Raw genomic sequence first — 24,092 nt, 5'->3', positions numbered from 1 at the left:
ACGAGGGATGTACTGTATGGTGACTAACAGAATAAAAAAACATTAAAAACAAAAAGAATCGGGTAGGAAACTCCTCGGGGGGGGGGGGCTTATCTTGTTTGCCTCCATATTCCCGCTGTGCACACTACATTGCTGGTGTTTGATAAATGCTTATGGTATGAGACACAAACACTGAATAGTCACTGTGCACTCTGATTCCGGGCTGGAGAATTCCAAAGTGACCTTTGAAATTAAATTGATTGGTTCTTATGTAAGATAAGCAAAAAAAACCAAAACAAAACAAAGCAAAACCTCTTGGCATCTAAGGTGCCTGGCTGTGACGTCTGACCCTTGGGATACTTCACAGCCCAGGTAAGTGTGGTACAGGGACAAAGAGAGGGATTATTAACAGAAGCGGGAGCACAGAGAAAGTGGATCAGGGAAGAGAAGAATCTATCGGGGGTGGACACGAGGAGGAGAGGTCAGTGGGGGAGTTCTTGTTCAGCACCTGTGGGAGCTCCACCATCCCCTCCACTGGATGGGCTTGACTGGAGTCCCACCCAGGACCACAGCGAGCTTCCTGGGTGCGGGGATGCCGTGGGCAGAAGGGGGGTGCCTGTGTCAGGACTGGACACAGCTGCGACCACTACTGGACTGAACCGAACAGACCTCACCCGAGCAGTGAGTGTATTCACCTCGTTGCTGCATTCGATCTTCTCTGAGGTTAGAAGTGTCATCAGGGGAGTTTGACCCCACGTGGTGAAGGACCCAGGCAACTCTGGTTCCAAGGTGCAGACCGTCATCTGTGAGTCAAACTGCGGGGAGCACCACCTCCATCACCGACTGACGTCAGTTGAGCAATGCCTCATACTTTCTACGCCTCTGATTCTTTATCAGTAAAATGGGGCTGAAACAGCTTTCTTCACAGGTGAATGGCACGGTGAAATTGGATCCTACCTACAGACTCTTTGTCCGGGATCCCAAGACAGGTCTAGCTGCAGCCACTTGACATCTGGTATTTTGGGAAACTCAAATCGATTTTTGAAAAGGTTTTTATCTTCTTATTTGACAGAGAGAGAGCGAGAGGGGGGAGCAGCAGAGGGAGAGAGAGAAGCAGACTCCCCGCTGAGTAGGGAGCCTGATGCGGGACTCGATCCCAGGACCCTGGGATCATGACCTGAGCCAAACGCAGATGCTTAACCAACGGAGCCATGCAGGCACCCCTCAAATCCATTTTAACTAGGAAATCATGACATCAACCACAACCCTTCACCTGTCTAGGTGTTCAGTTCCTTCCCATAAAAAACGAGGCTGTCAAACTTAGTACCTTCAAATGGTCCTTCCAGTCCTAACTTTCCCTTCCTAGAGTAGAAGGATAATTTTCTTTTTCTCTTTGCCAATGTGTTTCCAAACAAGTAAAATGAAAATATTACCCCAAATGCCACGAGTCATGGGGTCAGCCGACCTGCGAAGCTGAGTCTGTATTTTACTACTTACTGCTGGGAGGCCTCGGGGAAACAAACGGACTCTTGGATCCGTAGTTTTCACATCTGTAAGATGGGATCATTGATGATTCCTTCTCAGCGCCGTGAGGGGGATAAAATACAGCGAAGATCGCCTGACACAACATTTGGCATTTGGTAAATGTTGATCAATGCCAGTGTTCCCTGCAGTCAGAACCCCAGGATTTATTTGTGAGCTGACTAGGGCTCAGAGAGGTAAGTGACCGGCTCAGAGACCTCTTAGGGAGGAAGGGGCATGTCCAGGATTCAGAGGTATGTCGTTTCCTTCTGAAGGAGGTCCCTGTAAAAGGCAGAAGCCAGGGTAGGACTGAAGCAGACGTCATCTGTGCCGTATAGTTGGGATAGGCATAGCTGCTCGGCCGTGCCAGGGGAGGTTCCGGGACAGAATGGACTCGGGTAGCTCTCAAACAGACCAGGGGCACGTGTCACAAACACTGCAGCCTCATACGGGGCACTGGTAGGTGGTAAAATCAGGCAGAACTGGTTTGGGAAAAAAAAAAAAAATCCCAGTGTCCTCAGTTTGTGCTCATAGCCTCTGAGAACCTCAGTGATCTTCGGAGAAGGCACTGCTCATTCACATTCTGGACTAGATGGTGACAGTCCACTGTTTGGGAACAATGACCATTTCCTGCTTTGAACCAGAAGGAAAACCTTCCCTTTGTTGTGATATGTAACGTGGACAACAACAATACAAAAAGCGAAAGCAGTAAGATGAAAAAAGAAATGGCTACCTTCCTCTTGTGTATTTGAGGATGGGGACTTAAAAGGTCTCACTGCCTGTTCCATTCCCCTGTGGCTAGTGTTTTCTTCCGAGGCCTCCCTGGACTCATCGTCCCTGGGGCTGGGGGTCCGGTCATCGTCTGGTTCTCAGCACCTGCTGGGGAGTGTGATGCCTGAAAGTCCACGTCTGGTCCTCCGTGCTTCGAATAAGCATGTGGAGAACCTGTGCTGTACTGGGCAGTGCACTCCTTTGCTAGGTTCTGAGGTGAGAGCTCTGAGTGAGACAGACTCCGTCTCTTTCTCAAGAGGCTCACAATCCAGTTGGAGAGACAATGCATAACTGAACAAACATGCAAGTAATTTCATTCATTCATTCATTCATTTAAATCCCAGTAGTATTAACACCCAGGGTTATATTTGTGTCAGGCATACAATAAATTGGTCCAACACTTCCATGCATTGCTCAGTGCTCACCACAAGCACTCTCCTTACTTCCCTTCACCTATTTCTCCCGTCCCCCCACCCCGCACTCTCCTCTGACAACCACCAGTTTGTGCAAGTAGTTTGAAATAAATAAAATGAGTAACAATCACGGTGGAAGGAAGGAATGGGTTGCAGGGCTAAGAATAATGACACAGGATAGGGGATTTTGATAGGGGATTGTCTAAGGCTAAGGCAACAAGAAACTCCTGCCAAGGATGTCAAGGGTTCCCAGAAATGGGAAAAGCAAGAATGGGGAGAAGGCTGTTTCAGAAAGAAGGGACTTTGTATGGGGATTATTTAAGGCTGGAAGGACCTCGGAGCATTTGAGGAGGTAAAAGGGCCCCCATGGGGCCCCAGTGGGTGTGAGAAAAGCAGCCATGACATGAGTTAAAGCTGAAGTAACTGGCAAGGATCAGAAAATTGGGGGCTTGAGAGCCATGGGAGGACACATGATGTTTATTCTAAGGATAATGGGAATGTGTCGAGGGCTTTAAGCCGAGGAGTAACCTTATATGATCTATGATTTTGAAAGACCCTACCAGCAGCTGTGCAGAAATGGAGCAAGAATGGAGGCAGAGAATGCAGACACGAGTTTATTTCATTTACTCAGGTGATATAATGGCTGGATCTACAGGAAGGCAAGATATAAAGAGAAGGGTGTGCAAAATATATTGTAGATGTATTTGTTCTTAGATGGAGAGGTCCCTGGAGTCGGGCAACATGACAAGAGTCCAGGAGTTTGTCTTGCTGGGCTTGTCCGCCAGGCTGGGCATGAGGGGCGTCCTGTTTGCCGTCTTCCTGGCCCTCTACCTGCTGACGCTCCTGGAGAACACGCTCATCGTCTGTCTCATCTGCAGTCACAGTGAGCTCCGCAAGCCCATGTACTTCTTCCTGGGCAACCTGAGCTGCCTGGAGATGTGCTACGTGTCAGTGACCACGCCCAGCCTGCTCGTGGGGCTGTGGACTGGACCCTTCCACGTGCCCTTCACAGCCTGCATGACCCAGCTCTTCTTCTTCGTCTCCCTCATCTGCACGGAGTGCACCCTCCTGGCCTCCATGGCCTATGACCGCTACGTGGCCATCTGCCGCCCACTCCACTACCCACTGCTCATGAGGCCCCAGGTCTGCCTGGGCTTGGCCATGTCCTCATGGCTTGGGGGACTGCTGGTCTCGGTGGTCAAGACGTCTTGCATCGCCAGCCTGTCGTACTGTGGCCCCAACATCCTCAACCAATTTTTCTGTGATGTCTCTCCTCTGCTCAACCTGTCCTGCACCCATGTGGCCCTGACCGAGCTGGTGGACTTCATCTCTGCCATCGTCATCTTCTGTGGAACACTGTTGGTAGCGCTGGCCTCCTACTCAGCCATCGGGGTGGCCGTGCTCCGCATGCCGTCAGCCGCTGCCCGGCGCAAGGCCTTTTCCACCTGCGCCTCCCACCTGATTGTGGTGGGCATCTTCTACTCAGCAGCCCTCTTCATCTACTGCCGTCCCAGCCGCATCAAATCCATGGACCTCAACAAGGTGCTGTCAGTCGTCTACACGGTGGTCACACCCATGTGCAACCCCGTCATCTACTGCCTGCGGAACAGGGAGGTCCATGTGGCGCTTCGGAAAACTCTCCACTGGCCTTGACTGCAGTCTTGGATCATTGGACCTCTTGTCTCCTGATTGAAGATCTGCCATGGCCACGAAATTCCAACCATGACACAGAAAGGCAAAAGAACAACTGAAGGACTACGTTTCCCATCTAATAAACAATGAGTTCGTTTCAGTCAAGAACAAAATCTGAATTACCCATGGGAAAAGTGACCAATGTCTATGAGAAAGCAAGTCATCAAAGATGAATGATAAGGGACTGGTAACTCACATGACAGCATGGTCCACTTTATTAGTAAACCAAGAAATGCAAATTTAACAACCCCATCATTTGATTCCTAGAATGACAAACACTTACCAAGTGTTTCTGTATGTCCCCACAAGTAGAGATAGATAAAAGATACAGAGATATTCACAGCATCTTTGTAATGAAAAAAAACAGAAACAACCTGATACCCATCCAAAATGGATGGATTAAATAATTGTATTTGTTCTGAGATAAACATTGGAGCTACTAAATAAAAGGAAATAGATTTATATCTTTGACATGGTGATAAGGGCCGATACACATATGCTAAATAAATTTAAGACAGGGCTTTCGCGTCAATCCCTTCCCTATCCCTTTGCTACTAGCTACTACCTACCCATATTCCTTTTAAAAAGATTTTACTATTTAGTTATTTATTTACTTATTTATTTATTTGCGAGAGAGTGCATGCACATGTGAGCGGGGGGAGGGGCAGAGGGAGAGAGAGACAGAGACTCAAGCAGACGCCCTGCTGAGTGCGGAGCCCGACCTCACCACCTGAGGCCATAACTCAAGCGCCAGTCAAGAGTTGGATGCTTACCCAACTGAGTCACCCAGGCATCCAACCTATATGCATTCTTAATAGTGCCTTTTTAAAAAAGATTTCATTTACTTCTTTGAGAGAGAGAGAGAGCACAAACAGTGGGGAGGGGCAGAGGGAGAGGGAGAAGCAGACTCCACACTGAGCCCCATGCCGGACCCCAGGACCACGACCTGAGTTGAAGGCAGATGCTAAACCAACTGAGACACCCAGGAGACCAAATAGTTTTAATAAAGAGAAGCTTTCAATTTTGGTGAAGTCTAGATTATCAATATTTAAATTTACAGTTATTACTTATTACATCCTAACAAAATTTGCCATTTCCCGATCACATAAAACCATCTCCTAGAAGGTTCGTACTTTTAGCTGTCTAATTGGTGTGTATGATGCCACTCAAAACATCTCTGTGTGTGTGTCTGTCTGTCTGTGGTAGAAGTTGAGCTTTATTTTTTCCATAATAATCCAGCTTTACCAAAATGATTGTTGGAAAGACCCTCCCATTAAATTGCATTGGCAATTTTGTCAAAAATCAGATGGAGCATAAAAAGGTGGCTCTTTTTCTTTTTTTGAAATATTTTATTTAAATTCAATTTAGTTAACATGTAATACAGTATTGGTGTCAGGAATAGAATTTAGTGATTCATCAGTTGCCTATAACACCCAGTGCTTATTACATCACCTGCCCTCCTTAATGCCCATCCCCCACTTACCCCATCCCCCACCCACCTCCCCTCCAGCAACCCTCAGTTTGTTCTGTATAGTTAAGAGTCTCTTATGGTTTGCCTCCCTATTTTGATCATATTTTATTTTCCTTCCCTTCTCCTATGTTCATCTGTTTTGCTTCTTAAATTCCACATATGAGTGAAGTCATATGATAATTGTCTTTGTCTGCCTGACTTATTTTGCTTAGCATTATACCCTCTAGTTCCATCCACATCATTGCAAATGGTAAGCTTTCGTTCTTTCTGATGGCTGAGGAATATTCCAGTGTGCATAGACACCACATCTTCTTTATCCATTCATCTGTCAATGGACATCTGGGCATTTCCACAGTTTGGCTGTTGTGGACATTGGTGCTATGAACATTGGGGTGCAGGTGCCCCTTCAGATCACTACATCAGTATCTTTGGGGTAAATACCCAGTAGTGCAATTGCTGGGTCGTAGGGTAGCTCTATTTTCAACTTTTTGAGGAGCCTCCATACTGTTTCCCAGAGTGGCTACACCAGCTTGCATTCCCACCAACCGTGTAAGAGGGATCCCCTTTCTCCACATCCTCGCCAACATCTGTCATTTCCTGACTTGTTAATTGGAGCCATTCTGACTGCTGTGAGGTGGTATCTCACTGTGGTGTTGATTTATGTTTTCCTGATAATGTGGCTCTATCTCTAAGCTCCTTATTTATTCTCTATCAATCTATTTGTTTATAGTTTCACCAATAGGAAGTTGTCTTGATTCCCGGAGTGTTACTGTAAGAATTAATGTCAGGAATTTTAAGTTCTCCCACTATGTTCTTTGTTAAGGTAGTTTTGGCTCTTCTAGGTTCTTTACGTTACCATATAAATTTTAGATTCAGCTATGCATTTTTATAAAGAATGTCTCCTTAGATTATAATTATAATTGGATTGAGTCTAGAAATCATTTTGGGAGAGAATTGACATTTTTGACAACACTGAGTCTTTCAAATCATAAATACAGTATACCTTTCCATTTATGTAGCACTTGAAATTTTTTTTGAGTGTAGCTGACCTGTGTCACATTAGTTTCAGGTACAACATGGTGACTCCACAAGATCAAACATTCTGCTGTGCTCACCACGAGTGTGGCTGCCACCTGTCACTATACAACCTATTCCAATACCATTGACCATATTCCCCATGCTGTACCCTTCATCCCCCAGCCGTACGCATGGCGTCACTGGAAGCCTGTGCCTCCCACTGCCCTTCACCCATTTAGCCCATCCCCCACGCCTCCCCTCTGGCAACCATCAATTTGATCTCGGTGTTTGCAGCTCTGAGTCTGCTTTTTGTTTGTTTATTTATTCCTTTTTATTTTTTAGATTCCACACAGGGATGGAATCATATGGTATTTGTCTTTCTCAGACTGACTTATTTCACTTAGCGTCGTACCCTCCGGGTCCGTTTATGTTGACATGATCTCATCTTGCTTCAATGTCTGCATGATATTCCAGCGTGTATGTCTGGGGGGGCGTGTGTGTACATGTGTACACCACACTCGTCCGTATCCATTCATCTCAGGGTGGACTCTTCGGTTGCTCCCATATTTAGCACTTTTAACCTGTAGCTGTCCTGTCAGCAATATTTCAGATTTTTACTGTAGAGGTTGTGTGAATCTTTCCTTAAATTTATTCCCATGTATTTAATGTTTTCGATACTTTTGTATACTTAATCTTTCTGTAAATTTATTTTCCAACTGCCACATCTAGTATTTAGAAACAAAACTGGTTTCTGTGCATTCGTCCTGTATCCCACAATCTTCATAATCTCATGTTTTGGCTCTATCATGTGTTCATAGATTCCTCAGGCTTTTCTGTGCAAATAATCATGTTACCTGCAAATAATAATAATTTCCCTTGTTTTCCCCAGTTTTTGTACCTTTTCCTTCTCTCGCCTTGGATCACAGTGTATTTATACACCTGGCCCTATGAGCTGCAGATCCACGAGAGCTGAGTGGGTTCCTGTGGGTCTTCTTCTTTTGGGTCCTGTTGAAAGAGACACTGGGCGTAGACTGGAGATTCCGTGCTCTCCAGTTACCTGTGTGGAGCTCATCAGAGCCTGTGTCCATGGCTGGAGCAAGACGTGAGCCTAAGAGGATCGTAAAGGGCAGCACGGTGCACTCTGCTACTGTTATAGACGCCCCAGATCTCAGCACCCCCAATGCTGAGGTTTATGTCTCATCTGCACCATAATTCAGTGCGGCTTGCCAAGGGGTGCTGGCCCTCCTGCAGCTGCCCGGGGACCCAGAGTCCTTCCTTATAGTACCTGTTATCCTCCAGAGCCTTGGGGTGCCCCACTTAAAATTTTATCTGTAGACAGGCAGGGACAGAGAGAGGGAGAGGAAATGAGAATGAGGCATCACCCAGGGTTTGAAGGGCCAGGTCTGGATTTATATGCATCACTGCTGCCCACACTGCATTGGCCAGGAATGAGTCACATGGTCATACCGAAGTGCAAGGGATGCTGGGAGATGTAGTTTAGCGGCATGCTCCTGATTCGGCCATATCACTGCTAAACACACAAGTGTACACAGAAAGAGTAGTGTTATTCTTCATCCGTGAGTTCTAAAAAATGGAGACAATTTAAGAGAACAAGTACAATTAAAGGGGTAACAAACACATATTCGTGGATGACCTTGATGGGAATGTCAATCCATGCAGTATTTTCAGATGGTAATTTTGTAATGTGTATAAGATTGTTAATTGTGTATTGACCAATAATTCTGCTTCCTTACATGTAGCTTATAGATCTATTTCTATACGTGGGCAAACATAAGCACGCCAGGATATCTACGGAAGCAGTGTTTGCACTAGCAAAACCTGGACAACTCCACAAATATCCATTAGTAAAGGACTTGGAAAATACATCAGGGCCCGTTATGGGCCACTCCTTTTCCAGACTTTTCTCCTTCCCTTCACCATGTCCCTCTGACCACACATCCCTATATGGTCCATGATCAACTATTCCAAAGTTAAAACGATTTCTTTTAAGAAAAACTTTGTCATAAGAACTAGGATGATCGGTAGGGGAAGAAAGGGATAAAGAAAGGGGGGTAATCAGAAGGGGGAATGAAGCATGAGAGACTATGGACTCTGAGAAACAAACTGAGGGCTTCAGAGGGGAGGGGGTGGGGGAATGGGATAGACCGGTGATGGGTAGTAAGGAGGGCACGTATTGCATGGTGCACTGGGTGTTATACGCAACTAATGAATCATCGAACTATACATTGGAAAGCGGGGATGTACTGTATGGTGACTAACATAATATAATAAAAAATCATTTAAAAAAATTTAAAAAAAGGAAAAAAAAAAGAAAATCGTTGTCAGGGTCAGGGTCCAGGTATTAGCCTCCCCCCCCGCAAATCAACCAACATTTCATTGCGAAGAATACAGAAATAAGAGACAGAGTCCCTTCTCTGAATGAGGTCACAGTTTAGTGGTGCCAGGAGAAAGTAAATAAGGACTTATAATAAAGGTACTAAGAGCTTTATTAGTGTCAGGAGCGAAGCAGGAGTTAGACTTAAGGGAAAGAATTAACATTCACTGGCTGCCGTGTTTCCATGACTGTGCTGGATCTGTACATGTCTCTATTAATTTAATTTTTACATCATCTCTGAGACGTGTATGTGATCTTCATTAGACAGGTATCAGTAATAGCAATCAATAGCTACCACTCACGAGCTCCTAGTAGGTACTAGGCATCGTACTAGGTGCTTTACAAGCACTGATTAGCTTAATCTTCATGAGAACTCTTCCAGGGAACCATCATCGTCACCGTTTTATAGATGGGGACATGGAGACTCAGGGAGGTCCAAGTCACACAGCCTTTGAATGATAGAGCAGGAATTCAAATTCAGATTCTCATGCTCCAGATTCCCAGGACATTTCTCCAAGTGGGGTTGGAGCCCAGGCGTTCAATCAAATTCCTGGATACCTCCTGGGGATCAAGCCGTGTTTATCTCGCACACTTCCCCCTCAGGAGGGAGGAAAGGGTTCATTCCTGGTGTCTGGGAAGGAAACGTGGGTGAGAGCTTCTCTAAGGAGGTGAGCATGAGCTTGAGAGATGAGTGAGATTTCATCCGGAGGGGAAGGAAAGGGCTGTCTGGACAGAAGGACCGACATGGGCACAGATGTGCAAAATGCATTGTGTTGTGTTTGTGTGTCTAGAATAAAGCTATGCAAGTACACGTACGAGTGAGTTAAAGTATTTTAATCTTCGTTCCCTTAAAAGAGGGGAGGAGCAGAGGACACACTGGAGAGAATGTGGGTCACACATTAGCTCAAAAATATTTTGTGTTGTTTATTCACTGCAGCATATTATAGACCAAGGTTTTACTGTTTCTGAAAGAATGCTATGTTGTAGTTATGGGCACATTACTTTTATTTTAGTTTAGTTTTTAATATGTTTTTATTATATTATGTTAGTCACCACACAGTACATCCCTGGTTTTTGATGTAAAGTTCGATGATTCATTAGTTGCATATAACACATTACTTTTAAATCTGTCTATGTCATTTGATCACACAAAAGGAGAACAGAAAAAGGAGAAAATGGAATTTGAGAGTTCTCCCTCCAGATTTGCATTGGGCATTCTGGGAATGGAGAGACCTATTTAGTGGGCAATCCATAGCCTAGAGGGAAAAGTGTGTTTCGTGCATAGAATGCTTAATATTAAATGCCAAGTCTGGCAGCTAAAATCTCCAGCAGTGAGGAAAGGGTATTTCAACTTTCTGTATGAGCTGTTAGAATGCTCTAGCTATCCGTTTTTTGTCTTGCTTCAGGCAGAGGTGATCTCGTAATACTTCTGAGACTGAGCTCCGACCTCCCCCCTGCTGTATCCCCAAACCTCCAGGTTCCCCGTCTCTGAACACCCTCAGGTTGCTCATCTCTCACTATCGTATGTGTAAATGTCTGCTCGGGGTCATTATCCCTCAGGCTCCTGGGAGCAACTCGAGAGCAGGAATTATGTCTCATTCAGCGTGGCAATGCCAGTGTCCCACACACAATCTCACATCTATTACGGGCTCCAAACTGCGTGAGACTGGACTTGGAAGCAACCTTGGCATCGAGCCACCTTCCCAAGCCCTGGCACAATTCATGAGAAGTTTTCACTTCCGTCTTCCCTCTAAATCCACAGAGATTAGGACAGCCCCCTAAGGTCCATCTCTTGGATTTAAACTGGCCCTTCTGCTTGCGGCTGGCTGTACGGACAGAGTTCTCTTGGCAGCTCAGAGAACACAGGGTGCCGAAATGGAGAGAGGCGGGTGAACCCACTGCTCAGGACAAAGACAGCTTCTTCCAAACCTCTCTGACGTCCTTGAACTGACTGGCCACCTCTTCAAGTTCCTGGCGTCTTCACTCATGTCCAGGGGCAGAAGCGGACAAGTTTTGGCCCCCAGAGTCTCCTTTAGAAAAGAAAAGCAGGACCTGTGTCACGTTAGCCGAGAGGTAAGAAAACAAGTTCACTTGATTTGGGAAAGAAAAAAAGAGAAGACCAGAAAAGCTCTCCCTCCTGCAAGTCACCTGTGGGGTGCCAGCACTCCCGGGCCGTGGAGACTACCTGAGATTTAATCCCCATGACAGTGTGACAGGGTCCCTGCTGCAGATGGAGACACGGGGGTCAGGAAGTCAGAGTCCTGGTCTAGGGCAGGGACGGAGCCCGGGCTGGAACCAGTCTCCGTCTGATCCCAAAGCCCTTCTCTTAACCTGAATGACAGTGTGTTTTAAACTGAGGCTCCTAAAGGAGATGCATCAGGTCAGTACTAGCAGTAAGATCACGTGGCGTGGCCGGCCTGGCTGGCGGGTCAGTGGAGGGGGCGGCTCTTGGCCCCATCTTCCTTATCCATTCATCAGCCGATGGACACTTGGGCTGCTTCCATAAATCACTACATTGTACACCTGAAGCTACTATAATGCTGCACATTGACTATATCGGAATTTACATAAGAGGTAGAATAATAAAATAAAATAAAGATGCAATGACTCCCTCGTACTCGTTAGTTATTTTAAGAACATGACTGTTTATCTTTGAAGCCCCTGTGTGCCCTTCCTAGACCACTCCTCACTGGTAAGAAGTATCCTTCTTGAATTTGGGGCTCATTATTTTCTTATCTTCTTTGGCCATGTGACTTTGCATCCCCAAACAATCTATTTCTTAAAAATTTTTGCACAGTCGACCTTTATGTAAATGGAATTAAATCTGCACACTTATGTAACTTTTTTTTTGTTCAATATAACGTTTCTGAGATTGATTTATTCATAGCATCAAAGGTGGGTCTGATTCATTCATTTATTTACAGAATAGTATTCCATTATATAATGAGATCACTATTTATTTATCAACGCTGCTGGGCTCTTGGGATGTTTACAGGGTTTTGGTGGTTTTTTTTTTTTTAATCTTTTTTGCTGGTAAAACAGTGCTGCTGTGAACAGTACTTACCCTGGATATATGCTTAGACATACAATTTCTGGGACATGCTCACACCTTAAAACTTACTACATGATGCGAAATTATTTTCTGAAATGAGCATACGATTCGGACTCCCAGCAGCCGTGTATGAAAGTTCTCATTATTAAACTTAATATTTTCAGACATGTATATTTGTGTCAATTCCATGGATGGGAAGTGTTATCTAATGTTGGTTTTAATTTCCATTTCCTTGGCTCCTAATGAGATTAGCATATTTCCATGCTTTGAGTGATGAAACTCTTTGGGGAGGTATACTTGCAGGCCTTTTCCCGAATTTTCTATGGAAAAAATTATTTTGCATATTAATTGACCAATTTCTTTGTAGATCCTATGTAGGGATCCCTTGTTACTCATCTGTATTGCAGGAATATTTTTCCAGTTTGTGACTTTTAACTTTTTTCTGGTGATCAGATTTTCTCTTGATGATTAGATTTTTACATTTTATTTTTAAAATTTTTTTAAAGCTGGTGATGGGTAGTAAGGAGGGCACGTATTGCATGGTGCACTGGGTGTTATACGCAACTAATGAATCATGGAACTTGACATCAAAAACTGGAGATGTACTGTATGGTGACTAACATAATGTAATAAAATATAAAAAAAATTTTAAAGCTTATTTATTTATTAAAGTGATCGCTATACCCAACGTGGGGTTTGAAAGAAAGAAATCCAACCTAGAGAAGACCACTTAAAGTCATCAAAAGAAAAGAAAGAACGATCATAGCTCTCACCTCCATTTTACAGACAAGAGAACTGAGGCTCATAAAGGTTGTCTTGCCGAAGATCACAGATTTGCCAAGTACAGGTGGAAGTCTTTCGATTCCAGTTTTGCGAGTTTCCAGCTCACCGGTCCCCCGCCAACAGTCAGCCTACAGCACGTCCAGCGGCTCTCGGGGCCCCTGATGCTCTTCCTCTTCTACCATTTCACTCCCGCCTGGATCATGGTCTCCACTAACCTATTTCTTTCTTCACTTAGATGGAGAGGTCCCTGGAGTCGGGCAACATGTCCAGAGTCCAGGAGTTTGTCTTGCTGGGCTTGTCCGCCAGGCTGGGCATGAGGGGCGTCCTGTTTGCCGTCTTCCTGACCCTCTACCTGCTGACGCTCCTGGAGAACACGCTCATCGTCTGTCTCATCTGCAGCCACAGCGAGCTCCGCAAGCCCATGTACTTCTTCCTGGGCAACCTGAGCTGCCTGGAGATGTGCTACGTGTCAGTGACCATGCCCAGCCTGCTCGTGGGGCTGTGGACTGGACCCTTCCACATCTCCTTCACAGCCTGCATGACCCAGCTCTTCTTCTTCATCTCCCTCATCTGCACGGAGTGCACCCTCCTGACCTCCATGGCCTATGACCGCTACGTGGCCATCTGCCGCCCACTCCACTACCCACTGCTCATGAGGCCCCAGGTCTGCCTGGGCTTGGCCATGACTTCATGGCTTGGGGGATTGCTGGTCTCGGTGGTCAAGACATCTTGCATCGCCAGCCTGTCCTACTGCGGCCCCAACGTCCTCAACCACTTCTTCTGTGATGTCTCCCCTCTGCTCAACCTGTCCTGCACTCACGTGGCCCTGACCGAGATGGTGGACTTCATCTCTGCCATTGTCATCCTCTGGGGTTCCCTCCTTGTGGCCATAGCCTCCTATGTGGCCATTGGGAGGGCTGTGTTCCGCATGTCATCAGCCGCTGCCCGTCACAAGGCCTTTTCCACCTGTGCATCACACCTGGTGGTGGTGGGCATCTTCTACGCGGCCACTCTCTTCATCTATGCCCGTCCCAGCCGCATAGAAGCCATGGACCTCAACAAGGTGCTGTCAGTCATCTACACGGTGGTCACACCCATGTGCAACCCCGTCATCTACTGCCTGCGGAACAGGGAGGTCCAGGCAGCATTCCGTAGAACCCTATACTGGTCCCGAGGCTGACCTGCTGACCAGGGCATGGGGAGATCTCAGGTTATCAATACGTTTCATTTTTATTGACATATATTTCACATGCCATACACTTCGCACTTCAAAATGTGCAATTCAGTGGGTTTTAGTATATTCACAAAGCTGTGCACCCATCACCACCATCTAATTCCAGAATGTTTTCATCACTACCAAGAAAACCCCGTGCACGTTAGAAGTCACTCCCCAAACCCAGCACACCAGCCTTAAGAAACTGCAAATCTTTTTCTGTATGGATTTGCCTGTGTGGGACATTTTGTATAAATGAAACAATATAATATGTGGCCTTTTGTGTGGCTTCCTGCACTTAGAGTATTATTTTTGAGGCGTATACATGATGTAGGTACATCGGTACTTCATTCCTTTTAATGGCCGAATAATATTCCATTGTATGGATACGCCATTTATTATTTACCCATTCATCAATTGATGGATATCTAGGTTGTTTTCACTTTTTGGTTATTAAGAATAATGCTGCTGTAAACATTTGTGTACAACTTTTTGTGTGGATATGTTTTTATTTTTCTTGGGTATATGCCTAGGAGTGGATCTGCTGAGTCAAATGGTAACTCTATGTTTAACTTTTTAAAGAACCATCACTTGGGTATTAAGGAGGGCACGTATTGCATGGTGCACTGGGTGTTATACACAACTAATGAATCATGGAACTTTACATCAAAAACTTGGGATGTCCTGTATGGTGACTAACATAACATAATAAAAAATTATTATAAAAATTTTTTTAAAAAAAGAACCATCACTGCTATTTTCCCAAGCATTCAATACCTTACTTTTAAAATACAAGGCTGTCAGCATAGGGAGGGCAGTTGTAAATGGCAATTTGTAGATGAGGTAAGGCAAATGAATGACTCCAAACACATCCTTGGTATTCAGCAAAAATGCTAATACAATAAACTATGCCATCACTATATCCAATCAGGAAAAATTCACATGATTGTTCACACCTAGAGCTCCTTGGGGAAGTGGGCACCCTCTGTCGTATATTACTGCTGGTGACACAAATTGTTAGAACCTTCTTGAAGAGCAACATGGTATCATCAATTAAAACTTTAATTGTGCCTACACTTTGACTCAACATCTACACTTTTATGAATACCTCATAGGTAAATCAAAGGTCTGTAAAAATATGTATATAAGGATGTTTATTGTAGCCTTGTTTTAAATGACCCAAACTGGAAAGAATGTGAATATTCATCAATAAGATAACGGCTGAATGTTATGGTGACTCCATATTGTGAAATCTTACGAAGCTATTTTTTTAAAAAAAGAATTAATTCTATCTCTTTATACTGACATGGAGGGCTGACATATTTATATATGAAAAGGTAAAATTTTGGAGTAAAGTTTTAAGTAAATCTTTAATTTTTTTAAGTATATATATATATATATATATATATATATATATATATATATATATTTTTTTTTTTTTAAGTACGGTCTACACCCAATGCAGGGCTTGAACTCACAATCCTGAATTCAAGACCTGAGCTGAAATCAAGAGTCAGATGTTCAACTGACTGAGCTACCCAGGTGCCCCTCGTGCTTTTAACTGATAACTATTGGGAGGAAATTATATTTGGCAATGCAGGCGTAGTCAAAATAATTTGCAGCATGGCCACACAATGGGATCCTAAGGTGTCATGAAAAACAAGTCCTGTAAGTACATTTACTGCCATGACAGATGTCAGTTATACACTGTGATGTGGGAAGCTCGGGTTACGAAATGACATGCACAACATAACTACAGTTTAATGTTTCAATGCAGTGTGTGTACACATGGATATAGGAAAGACTTTGAAAGTCAATTCTATAAAAATGTTTATGGTGATTGCCGTTACGTGGAAGATCTTGGGAGGGCTTTCCTTTCATTTTCATTTTGTTGTACTTTGTCAATTTTTTATTGTGGCAAGCGTGCATTGCTTTTGTAATAAAAACATATTTTTCAATTAAAAAAATCACTTGAATCTCTGTCTTTTGTGTCCACAAGACAGAGCTGAACCTCCTTAACTAGGACTTCAAGGTCCCATTCTGTCCCGGTTTCAGCCACCCTAGACTCAAAATCACGTAGACATTTCAGGTCTGTCACATCTGGCGCCTTTGTTATGGAGTGTCCCCTAATCGTCCTGATACTGAGGCACAAATGCCTCGCTCCTCTTTCCATTCTTCTGTGGCTCTCACTTCACACAAGTGAGAATACACAGACCACAACAGGAGCACTGCAAAAGCATGGACCCCATCACTCCTGTTCAGCGATGCCAGTTGTTCAGAACAATGCCTGGTACATGCTAGCTGCTCAGTGAATTTGGTGGAATAAATAAGTGAACAATTCACTGAAGAGAAGTGAAATCTTCACCACCTCCATACTTCCAAAGATTCATGACTTTTATTATACCTGCTGCCTACAGGGTATTTGCCGAATTCCTGACCCTATGCAAAGCCCTATATATAAATTTGTCGCATTTTCAGCCTTACAGCCACACTGTGAGGGAGATACGTGTGACAAAGAGTCTTATCATCTACCAACATCACTCCTTCTGCCTTTAGTAATAGATCTGCCAGATCGCAGCTGGAAACATAGCCACCCAGAAAACCAGGTTTCCCAGCCCTTCTCTCGTCCCTATGTGCGGTCATATGAATATGTGCTGGACAAAGTTTTAGGTTATGCTTTTTAGGGGAAAGACACTTTCCTGTACTTCCTTTTCTCTCCCCTTCTGCTTGGAATACAGACATGATGGCTGGAACTGGACCCTGACTTCATGCTGAGAATGGTGGAACAAGATAGGGGGACTCAGGTTCTTTGACATTTTGGACTGTCTTATCACCCCCAAATCCATGCTGTGACACTGATGAGAAATTAGTTCTATCCTGTTTAAGCAACTATTTTTCGGCTGAACCCATCACCTAACCAATATGATGTTGTATCAATCAGCTATTGCTACAATACTGCTATGTAACAAGCAAACAACAAAAAAATTTTTTTTTCAGTGACTTCAATAGCACACATTATTTTTTCCTGGTTTGTGGATCTCTGGTTTACTGGCGGTGTTCTGCTTCAGGCTGCGGGTCAGGTTTAGGTCTGTTCCACTTGTTCCTTAACCCAGAACTAGGATTTGCTCTTCTCAAGCCAAACAGCATGAAGGCAGCGGGAACAGTTAGTGCTTCTTGTTTTTTAAATATATTTTTTAAAGATTTATTTATTTTAGAGAGAGAGCATGAGCAGGGAAGGAGAAGAGGGAGAGGGAGAGAGAGAATCCACAAGCAGAGCCCCCGCTGAGTGCAGAGCCCCATATGGGGCTTGATCCCAGGACCCTGAGATCGTGACCTGATCCAAAACCAAGAGTCAGCCGCTTAACCAACTGAGCCACCCAGACACCCCCAGTTAGTGCTTTAGGGGGATGGGGGGACAGCATAACAGGGAGATGGGTATTGAGGGGGGCACACGCTGTGATGAGCACTGGGTGTTATACTTAACTGATGAATCACTGAACACTACATCAAAAACTAATGATGTACTATACAGTGGCTGACAGAACATAATAAAGAAATTTAAAAAATAAACTGGCAGATCTATTACTAAAGGCAGAAGGAGTGATGTTGGTAGATGATAAGACTCTTTGTCACACGTATCTCCCTCACAGTGTGGCTGTAAGGCTGAAAATGCGACAAATTTATATATATACATTTATTTATTTATTTATTTATTTATTTATTTATTTATTTAAAAATAAAGAAATTTAAATGAACTACAAGTTCATTTTTTCTTTTGTTTCTCTTGCCTTTGGAGATGTGTCATGAAAAAAGCTGCTGTGGCCAATATCAAAGAGGTTACAGCCTATGTTCTCCTCTAGGATTTTGATGGATTCCTGTCTCACATCGAGGTCTTTCATCCATTTGGAGTTTATCTTTGTGTATGGTGTGAGAGAGTGGTCAAGTTTCATTCTTTTGCATGGAGCTGTCCAATTTTCCCAGCACCATTTATTAGGAAAGACTGTCTTTTTTCCACTGGATGTTTTTTCCTGCTTTGTGAAAGATTAGTTGCCCAAAGAGCCGAGGGTCCATTTCTGGGTTCTCTATTCTGTTCCATTGGTCTATGTGTCTGTTTTTGTGCCAGTACCATGCTGTCTTGGTGATCACAGCTTTGTAGTATAGCTTGAAATCTGGCAACGTGATGCCCCCAGCTTTGTTTTTCCTTTTCAACAATTCCTTGGCGATTTGGGGCCTTTTCTGGTGAAAAAATGAACTTGTGGGACTTCATCAAGATAAAAAGCTTCTGCACAGCCAAGGAAACAGTCAAAACAACTAAGAGGCAGCCCACGGAATGGGAGAAGATATTTGCAAATGACACTACAGATAAAAGACTGGTATCCAAGATCTACAAAGAACTCCTCAAAATCAACACATGAGAAACAAATAATCAGATCAAAAAGTGAGCAGAAGATATGAAGAGACACTTTTCCATATGAATGGCTAACAGACACATGAAAAAATGTTCAAAATCATTAGCCATCAGGGAAATTCAAATCAAAACCACATTGAGATACCACCTTACGCCAGTTAGAGTGGCAAAAATGGACAAGGCAAGAAACAACAAATGTTGGAGAGGATGTGGAGAAAGGGGATCCCTCTTACACTGTTAGTGAGAATGCAAGTTGGTAAAGCCACTTTGGAAAACAGTGTGGAGGTTCCTCAAAAAGTTAAAAATAGAGCTACCCTATGACCCAGCAATTGCACTACAGGGTATTTACCCCAAAGATACAGACGTAGTGAAGAGAAGGGCCATATGCACCCCAATGTTCATAGCAGCATTGTCCACAATAGCTAAATTGTGGAAGGAGCCAAGATGCCCTTCAACAGATGACTGATTAAGAAGATGTGGTCCATATATACGATGGAATATTACTCAGCCATCAGAAAGAATGATTACCCAACATATGCAGCAACATGGACGGCACTGGAGGAGATTATGCTAAGTGAAATAAGTCAAGCAGAGAAAGACAATTATCATACAGTTTCGCTCATTTATGGAACATAAGGAATAGCAGGAAGATCGGTAGGAGAAGGAAGGGAAGAATGAAGGGGGGTAAACAGAAGGGGGAATGAACCATGAAACACTGTGGACTCTGAGAAACAAACTGAGGGCTTCAGAGGGGAGCGAGGTGGGGGATCGGGACAGGCTGGTGATGGGTATTAAGGAGGGCACGTATTGCATGGTGCACTGGGTGTTATATTCAAACAATGAATCATGGAACATTACATCAAAAACTAAGGATATACTGTATGGTGACTAACATAATAAAAATTATTATTAAAAAAGAAGAAGAAGAAATAAAGGTTTGTGAAGGCATAGTACTCATAGCAGATTCAGCCATTTACCTATGGATAAATATAGGTAATTTTTAGTTTACGGTTATTGCAAAAAATGTTAAACACATCGATTAGCTACCTTTGTCCACATGTCTGAATAGTTTTGTATTTTGCTGGAAAGACTGGTTAATTGTATGACAACAATAACCCTGAAATCTTCGTGACTTAATTTAATAAATGTTCACCAACTGCTCCTGTTCCATGTCCACTGAAGGTTGGCAGGTGGGGAGGATTCCGCCAACCATGGTCAGGAACTCAGGTGGGAGAAGCACCCCCCTTTCTGAACCTTGTCAGTCACCATGCAAGACAGAAGAAAGAGATCGGGAGGTCTCACACCAGGAATTCAGTGCTCTGGCCTGAAAGTGACATAACTGGTTGGTGGCCAGAAGCATTCACATGACTTCGCCCACCCACGTGACCCTACCCAGCCACCAAGAGCCCAGAAAGTGCAATCCTACATGTCCCTGGCAGGTAGAGGGCTGGAATCACTGACGAAGAACATTAACAACTATCTCAGTAGCTACAGCACAAAGATAAAATGGCAATGGCTGTGGGGCGCCTGGTGGCGCAGTCGTTAAGCATCTGCCTTTGGCTCGGGGTGTGATCCCAGCGTTCCGGGATCGAACCCCACATAGGGCTCCCTGCTCAGCGGGGGAGCCTGCTTCTTCCTCTCCCACTCCCCCTGCTTATGTTCCCTCTCTCGCTGGCTGTCTCTCTCTCTTTCAAATAAATAAATAAAATCTTTAAAAAGAAAAAAATAATAAAAAAAATTAAACGCACCAGGTCTATACGGTCACAAAGAACACCAGAACATGCTCATTTCCCTTGAGATATTGTCAACATGAATTTTTATTACTTAAACTAAGAATTTAAAGTATGCATGATATATAAATGGTTAAAATCAACACATTGTACACCTTAAATTTACACAATGCTCTATGCCAATTAGATCTCAATAAAGCGGGGAAAAGTAAAAATAAATTTAAAATAAATTTAAGATGCACTAGTGTGATGAGTAAGTCATCCATAGAAGGTCGTTCTTTGAATTTCTATTTTCTCCTATAATACGTTTATTTATTCAATTATAAAGGCCATAAAAGGTTATTGCTAAATATTCAAATATATAAAATGGAAAATATGGGTTTCCTGGGGTCACACGCCTAAAAACTGTTTGGTATATACCCTTTCTGATTCCTTCTAGGTATGTGCTAACATGAATAACTATTGCAATTAGTGGCTTTATCATTACTGTTTCACAACATGTTGACATATTCACATACTGCTTTTTCTTTCTTTTTTTTAAAAAATTTTATTATGTTATGTTAGTCACCATACAGTACATCCCTGGTTTCTGATGCAAAGTTCGATGATTCATTAGTTGCGTATAACACCCAGTGCACCATGCAATACGTGCCCTCCTTACTACCCATCACCAGTCTATCCCAATCCCCTACGTCCTCCCCTCTGAAGCCCTCAGTTTGTTTCCCAGAGTCCATAGTCTCTCATGCTTCATTCCCCCTTCTGTTTACCCCCCTTCATTCTTCCCTTCCTTCTCCTACCAATCTCCCTGCTATTCCTTATGTTCCATAAATGAGTGAAATCATATGATAATTGTCTTTCTCTGCTTGACTTATTTCACTTAGCATAATGTCCTCCAGTTCCATCCATGTTGCTGCAAATGTTGGGTAATCGTTCCTTCTGATGGCTGAGTACTTTTTCATCTTGAACTCAGCAACAGACCACCTCCCCACCACAGTATCTAGTAGATATCAGTGGTCTAGTTTAATCTCTTCAATGGATGCATGTTATTTCATAGTAGGGATACAACGTAATATACTTAAATAACATCCCGTTGGTGGGCATTTGAATTATTTCCGATAATTTCCAGTAAAATAACGTTTATTCCGAATCTCACAATTTTGCAATAAACATATTCTTGTACATACGTTTTGAATGACAGTATTTTTCATAATATTTTTCAGGAGGCATGGAGTAAATTGCTATCTTCGCATTAAACTTACATATCTTGGGTTACTAGAAAGGTTGCACTTTTTTTTTTTGTAGACCATCAGTCACATTGTTTCTTTCAATAACTTTCCTGTTCATGCCCATTTTTCTTTTGTTTTTCTCTTGGAGTATTCTTATTCTTCTCATTTAAGAACATCTTTATACATTATGTTGCAAATATTTTCCTCCAGGTTTCTCTTTGCCTTTGAGCTTGTGTGTGTGTGTTTGGCTGTGAGAATTTATTTTTTTAAGATTTATTCAAATTCCGGTACAGTTAACATACAGTGTAATATTAGTTTCAGGTGTGCAATAGACTGTTTCAACACTTCCATGCCTCACCGGGTGCTCATCACGACAAGTGCCCTCCTTCCTCCCCATCACCTGCTTAACCCGCCCCCCCACCCCCCTCCCCTCTGTGACCATCATTTGTTCTCTTAAAATCAGGAGTGGGCAAGGTCGGTTGTCACTGCAGAGACCCAGCGCGAGTGGAGAGTTTTTTGCAGCGCCGTGTGGACCTCCCTGTTCCGCAGGCAGTAGATGACGGGGCTGCACATGGGCGTGACCACCGTGTAGACGACTGACAGCACCTTGCTGAGGTCCGTGGAGTTGATGCGGCTGGGGCGGGAGTACATGAAGAGGACCACCGCGTAGAAGGTGCCCACCACCAGCAGGTGGGAGGCGCAGGTGGAGAGGGCTTTGCGGCGGGTGGCAGCTGATGGCATGCGGAGCACAGTCCTGCCAATGGCCACGTAGGAGGCCAGCGCAACCAGTAATGACCCACAGAAGATGACGACGGCGGAGATGAAGTCCACCAGCTCGGTCAGGGCCACGTGAGTGCACGATAGGTTGAGCAGAGGGGAGACATCACAGAAGAAGTGGTTGAGGACGTTGGGGCCGCAGTAGGACAGGCTGGCGATGCAAGATGTCTTGACCACCGAGACCAGCAATCCCCCAAGCCATGAAGTCATGGCCAAGCCCAGGCAGACCTGGGGCCTCATGAGCAGTGGGTAGTGGAGTGGGCGGCAGATGGCCACGTAGCGGTCATAGGCCATGGAGGCCAGGAGGGTGCACTTGGTACTAATTAGAGCGATGAATAAAAACAGCTGAATTATGCAGGCAGTGAAAGACACATGGCAGGGGCTGGACCTCAGCCCCACGAGCAGGCTGGGCATGGTCACTGACACATAGCACATCTCCAGGCAGCTCAGGTTGCCCAGGAAGAAGTACATGGGCTTGCGGAGCTCGCTGTGGCTGCAGATGAGACAGACGATGAGCGTGTTCTCCAGGAGCGTCAGCAGGTAGAGGGTCAGGAAGACGGCAAACAGGATGCCCCTCGTGCCCAGCCTGGCGGACAAGCCCAGCAAGACAAACTCCTGGACTCTGGACATGTTGCCCGACTCCAGATACCTCTCCATCTAAGTGAAGAAAGAAATAGGTTAGTGGAGACCATGATCCAGGCGGGAGTGAAATGGTAGAAGAGGAAGAGCATCAGGGGCCCCGAGAGCCGCTGGACGTGCTGTAGGCTGACTGTTGGCGGGGGACCGGTGAGCTGGAAACTCGCAAAACTGGAATCGAAAAACTTCCACCTGTACTTGGCAAATCTGTGATCTTCGGCAAGACTACCTTTATGAGCCTCAGTTCTCTTGTCTGTAAAGTGGAGGTGAGAGCTATGATCGTTCTTTCTTTTCTTTTGATGACTTTAAGTGGTCTTCTCTAGGTTGGATTTCTTCCTTCCCTCCTTCCCTCCTTTCTTCCCTTCCTTCTTTCTTCCCTTCTTCCTTCATTCCTGTTCCTTCCTTCCTTCCTTCTTGAAAAGTTTCCCAGGATCTAAATGGTTGTGTGCACTATTCTAAATAAACGAAGAATCACATGTCCTTTCTTCTGAGATGTACATCTCTTTTAACTCGTGGAATTTCTGGAGGAAATTTGCCTTTGCTTATTAGAGAAAAGTACCACCAATAATGGTTTTTCTGAGAAAGACCAATGAGTAATTTACTCCATGAGTAGTTCTAAAAATGACCCCTTCCAGAAAGAGCACGTTCTTTTTTTAAGGAAAGAAAATACATGTGTTAACATCACTTATATGCCCCTATATTGTGCTGCACTTTTTAAACACATGGAGATGATTAATGCTCACGACCCTACAAAAACAGCATGGTTTTACCCATTCCTACACAACTGTACTGAGGCTCATAGGTACTGAGTAACTGGTCCAAAAGGACAGAGTTATAGAAGTAGGGGTCCTTTGCCTCTGCCATTAACTCTGGGCATTTGGGGTGATTTTTAGGTGACTGGCACGCAGAGAATATGCTATTTGTAATTATTTCTGACTTATCATTTATCATGTAAATGAAATAGCAACTATTTATTGAGTATGTACTACGCACGAGGTGCCTGAAATC

General features: G+C 44.1%; 3 protein-coding genes across 3 annotated transcripts; 2 read left to right on the top strand and 1 right to left on the bottom strand.

Annotated features, from left to right (window-relative positions):
• The first annotated feature begins 3,398 nt into the window (after positions 1-3,398).
• Positions 3,399-4,337, top strand: LOC113249390 (olfactory receptor 5-like). The gene has a single exon (XM_026490909.3). It carries the CDS (start codon positions 3,399-3,401, stop codon positions 4,335-4,337), a length of 939 nt encoding a protein of 312 aa, XP_026346694.3.
• An 8,992-nt stretch (positions 4,338-13,329) lies between these two features.
• LOC125283307 (olfactory receptor 5-like) lies at positions 13,330-14,274 on the top strand. Its single transcript, XM_048223987.1, has one exon. The coding sequence runs from the start codon at positions 13,330-13,332 to the stop codon at positions 14,272-14,274; it is 945 nt and encodes a 314-aa protein (XP_048079944.1).
• Positions 14,275-22,130: 7,856 nt separating this feature from the next.
• On the bottom strand, positions 22,131-23,105 carry LOC125283308 (olfactory receptor 5-like). The gene has a single exon (XM_048223988.1). It carries the CDS (start codon positions 23,103-23,105, stop codon positions 22,131-22,133), a length of 975 nt encoding a protein of 324 aa, XP_048079945.1.
• Positions 23,106-24,092: the final 987 nt, after the last annotated feature.

This window comes from Ursus arctos, unplaced genomic scaffold, assembly GCF_023065955.2.
Source record: "Ursus arctos isolate Adak ecotype North America unplaced genomic scaffold, UrsArc2.0 scaffold_19, whole genome shotgun sequence".
NCBI classification, from domain to species: domain Eukaryota; kingdom Metazoa; phylum Chordata; class Mammalia; order Carnivora; family Ursidae; genus Ursus; species Ursus arctos.
Note: the sequence above shows the minus strand (reverse complement) of the source record. Positions and strands in the feature narration are given on the sequence as shown.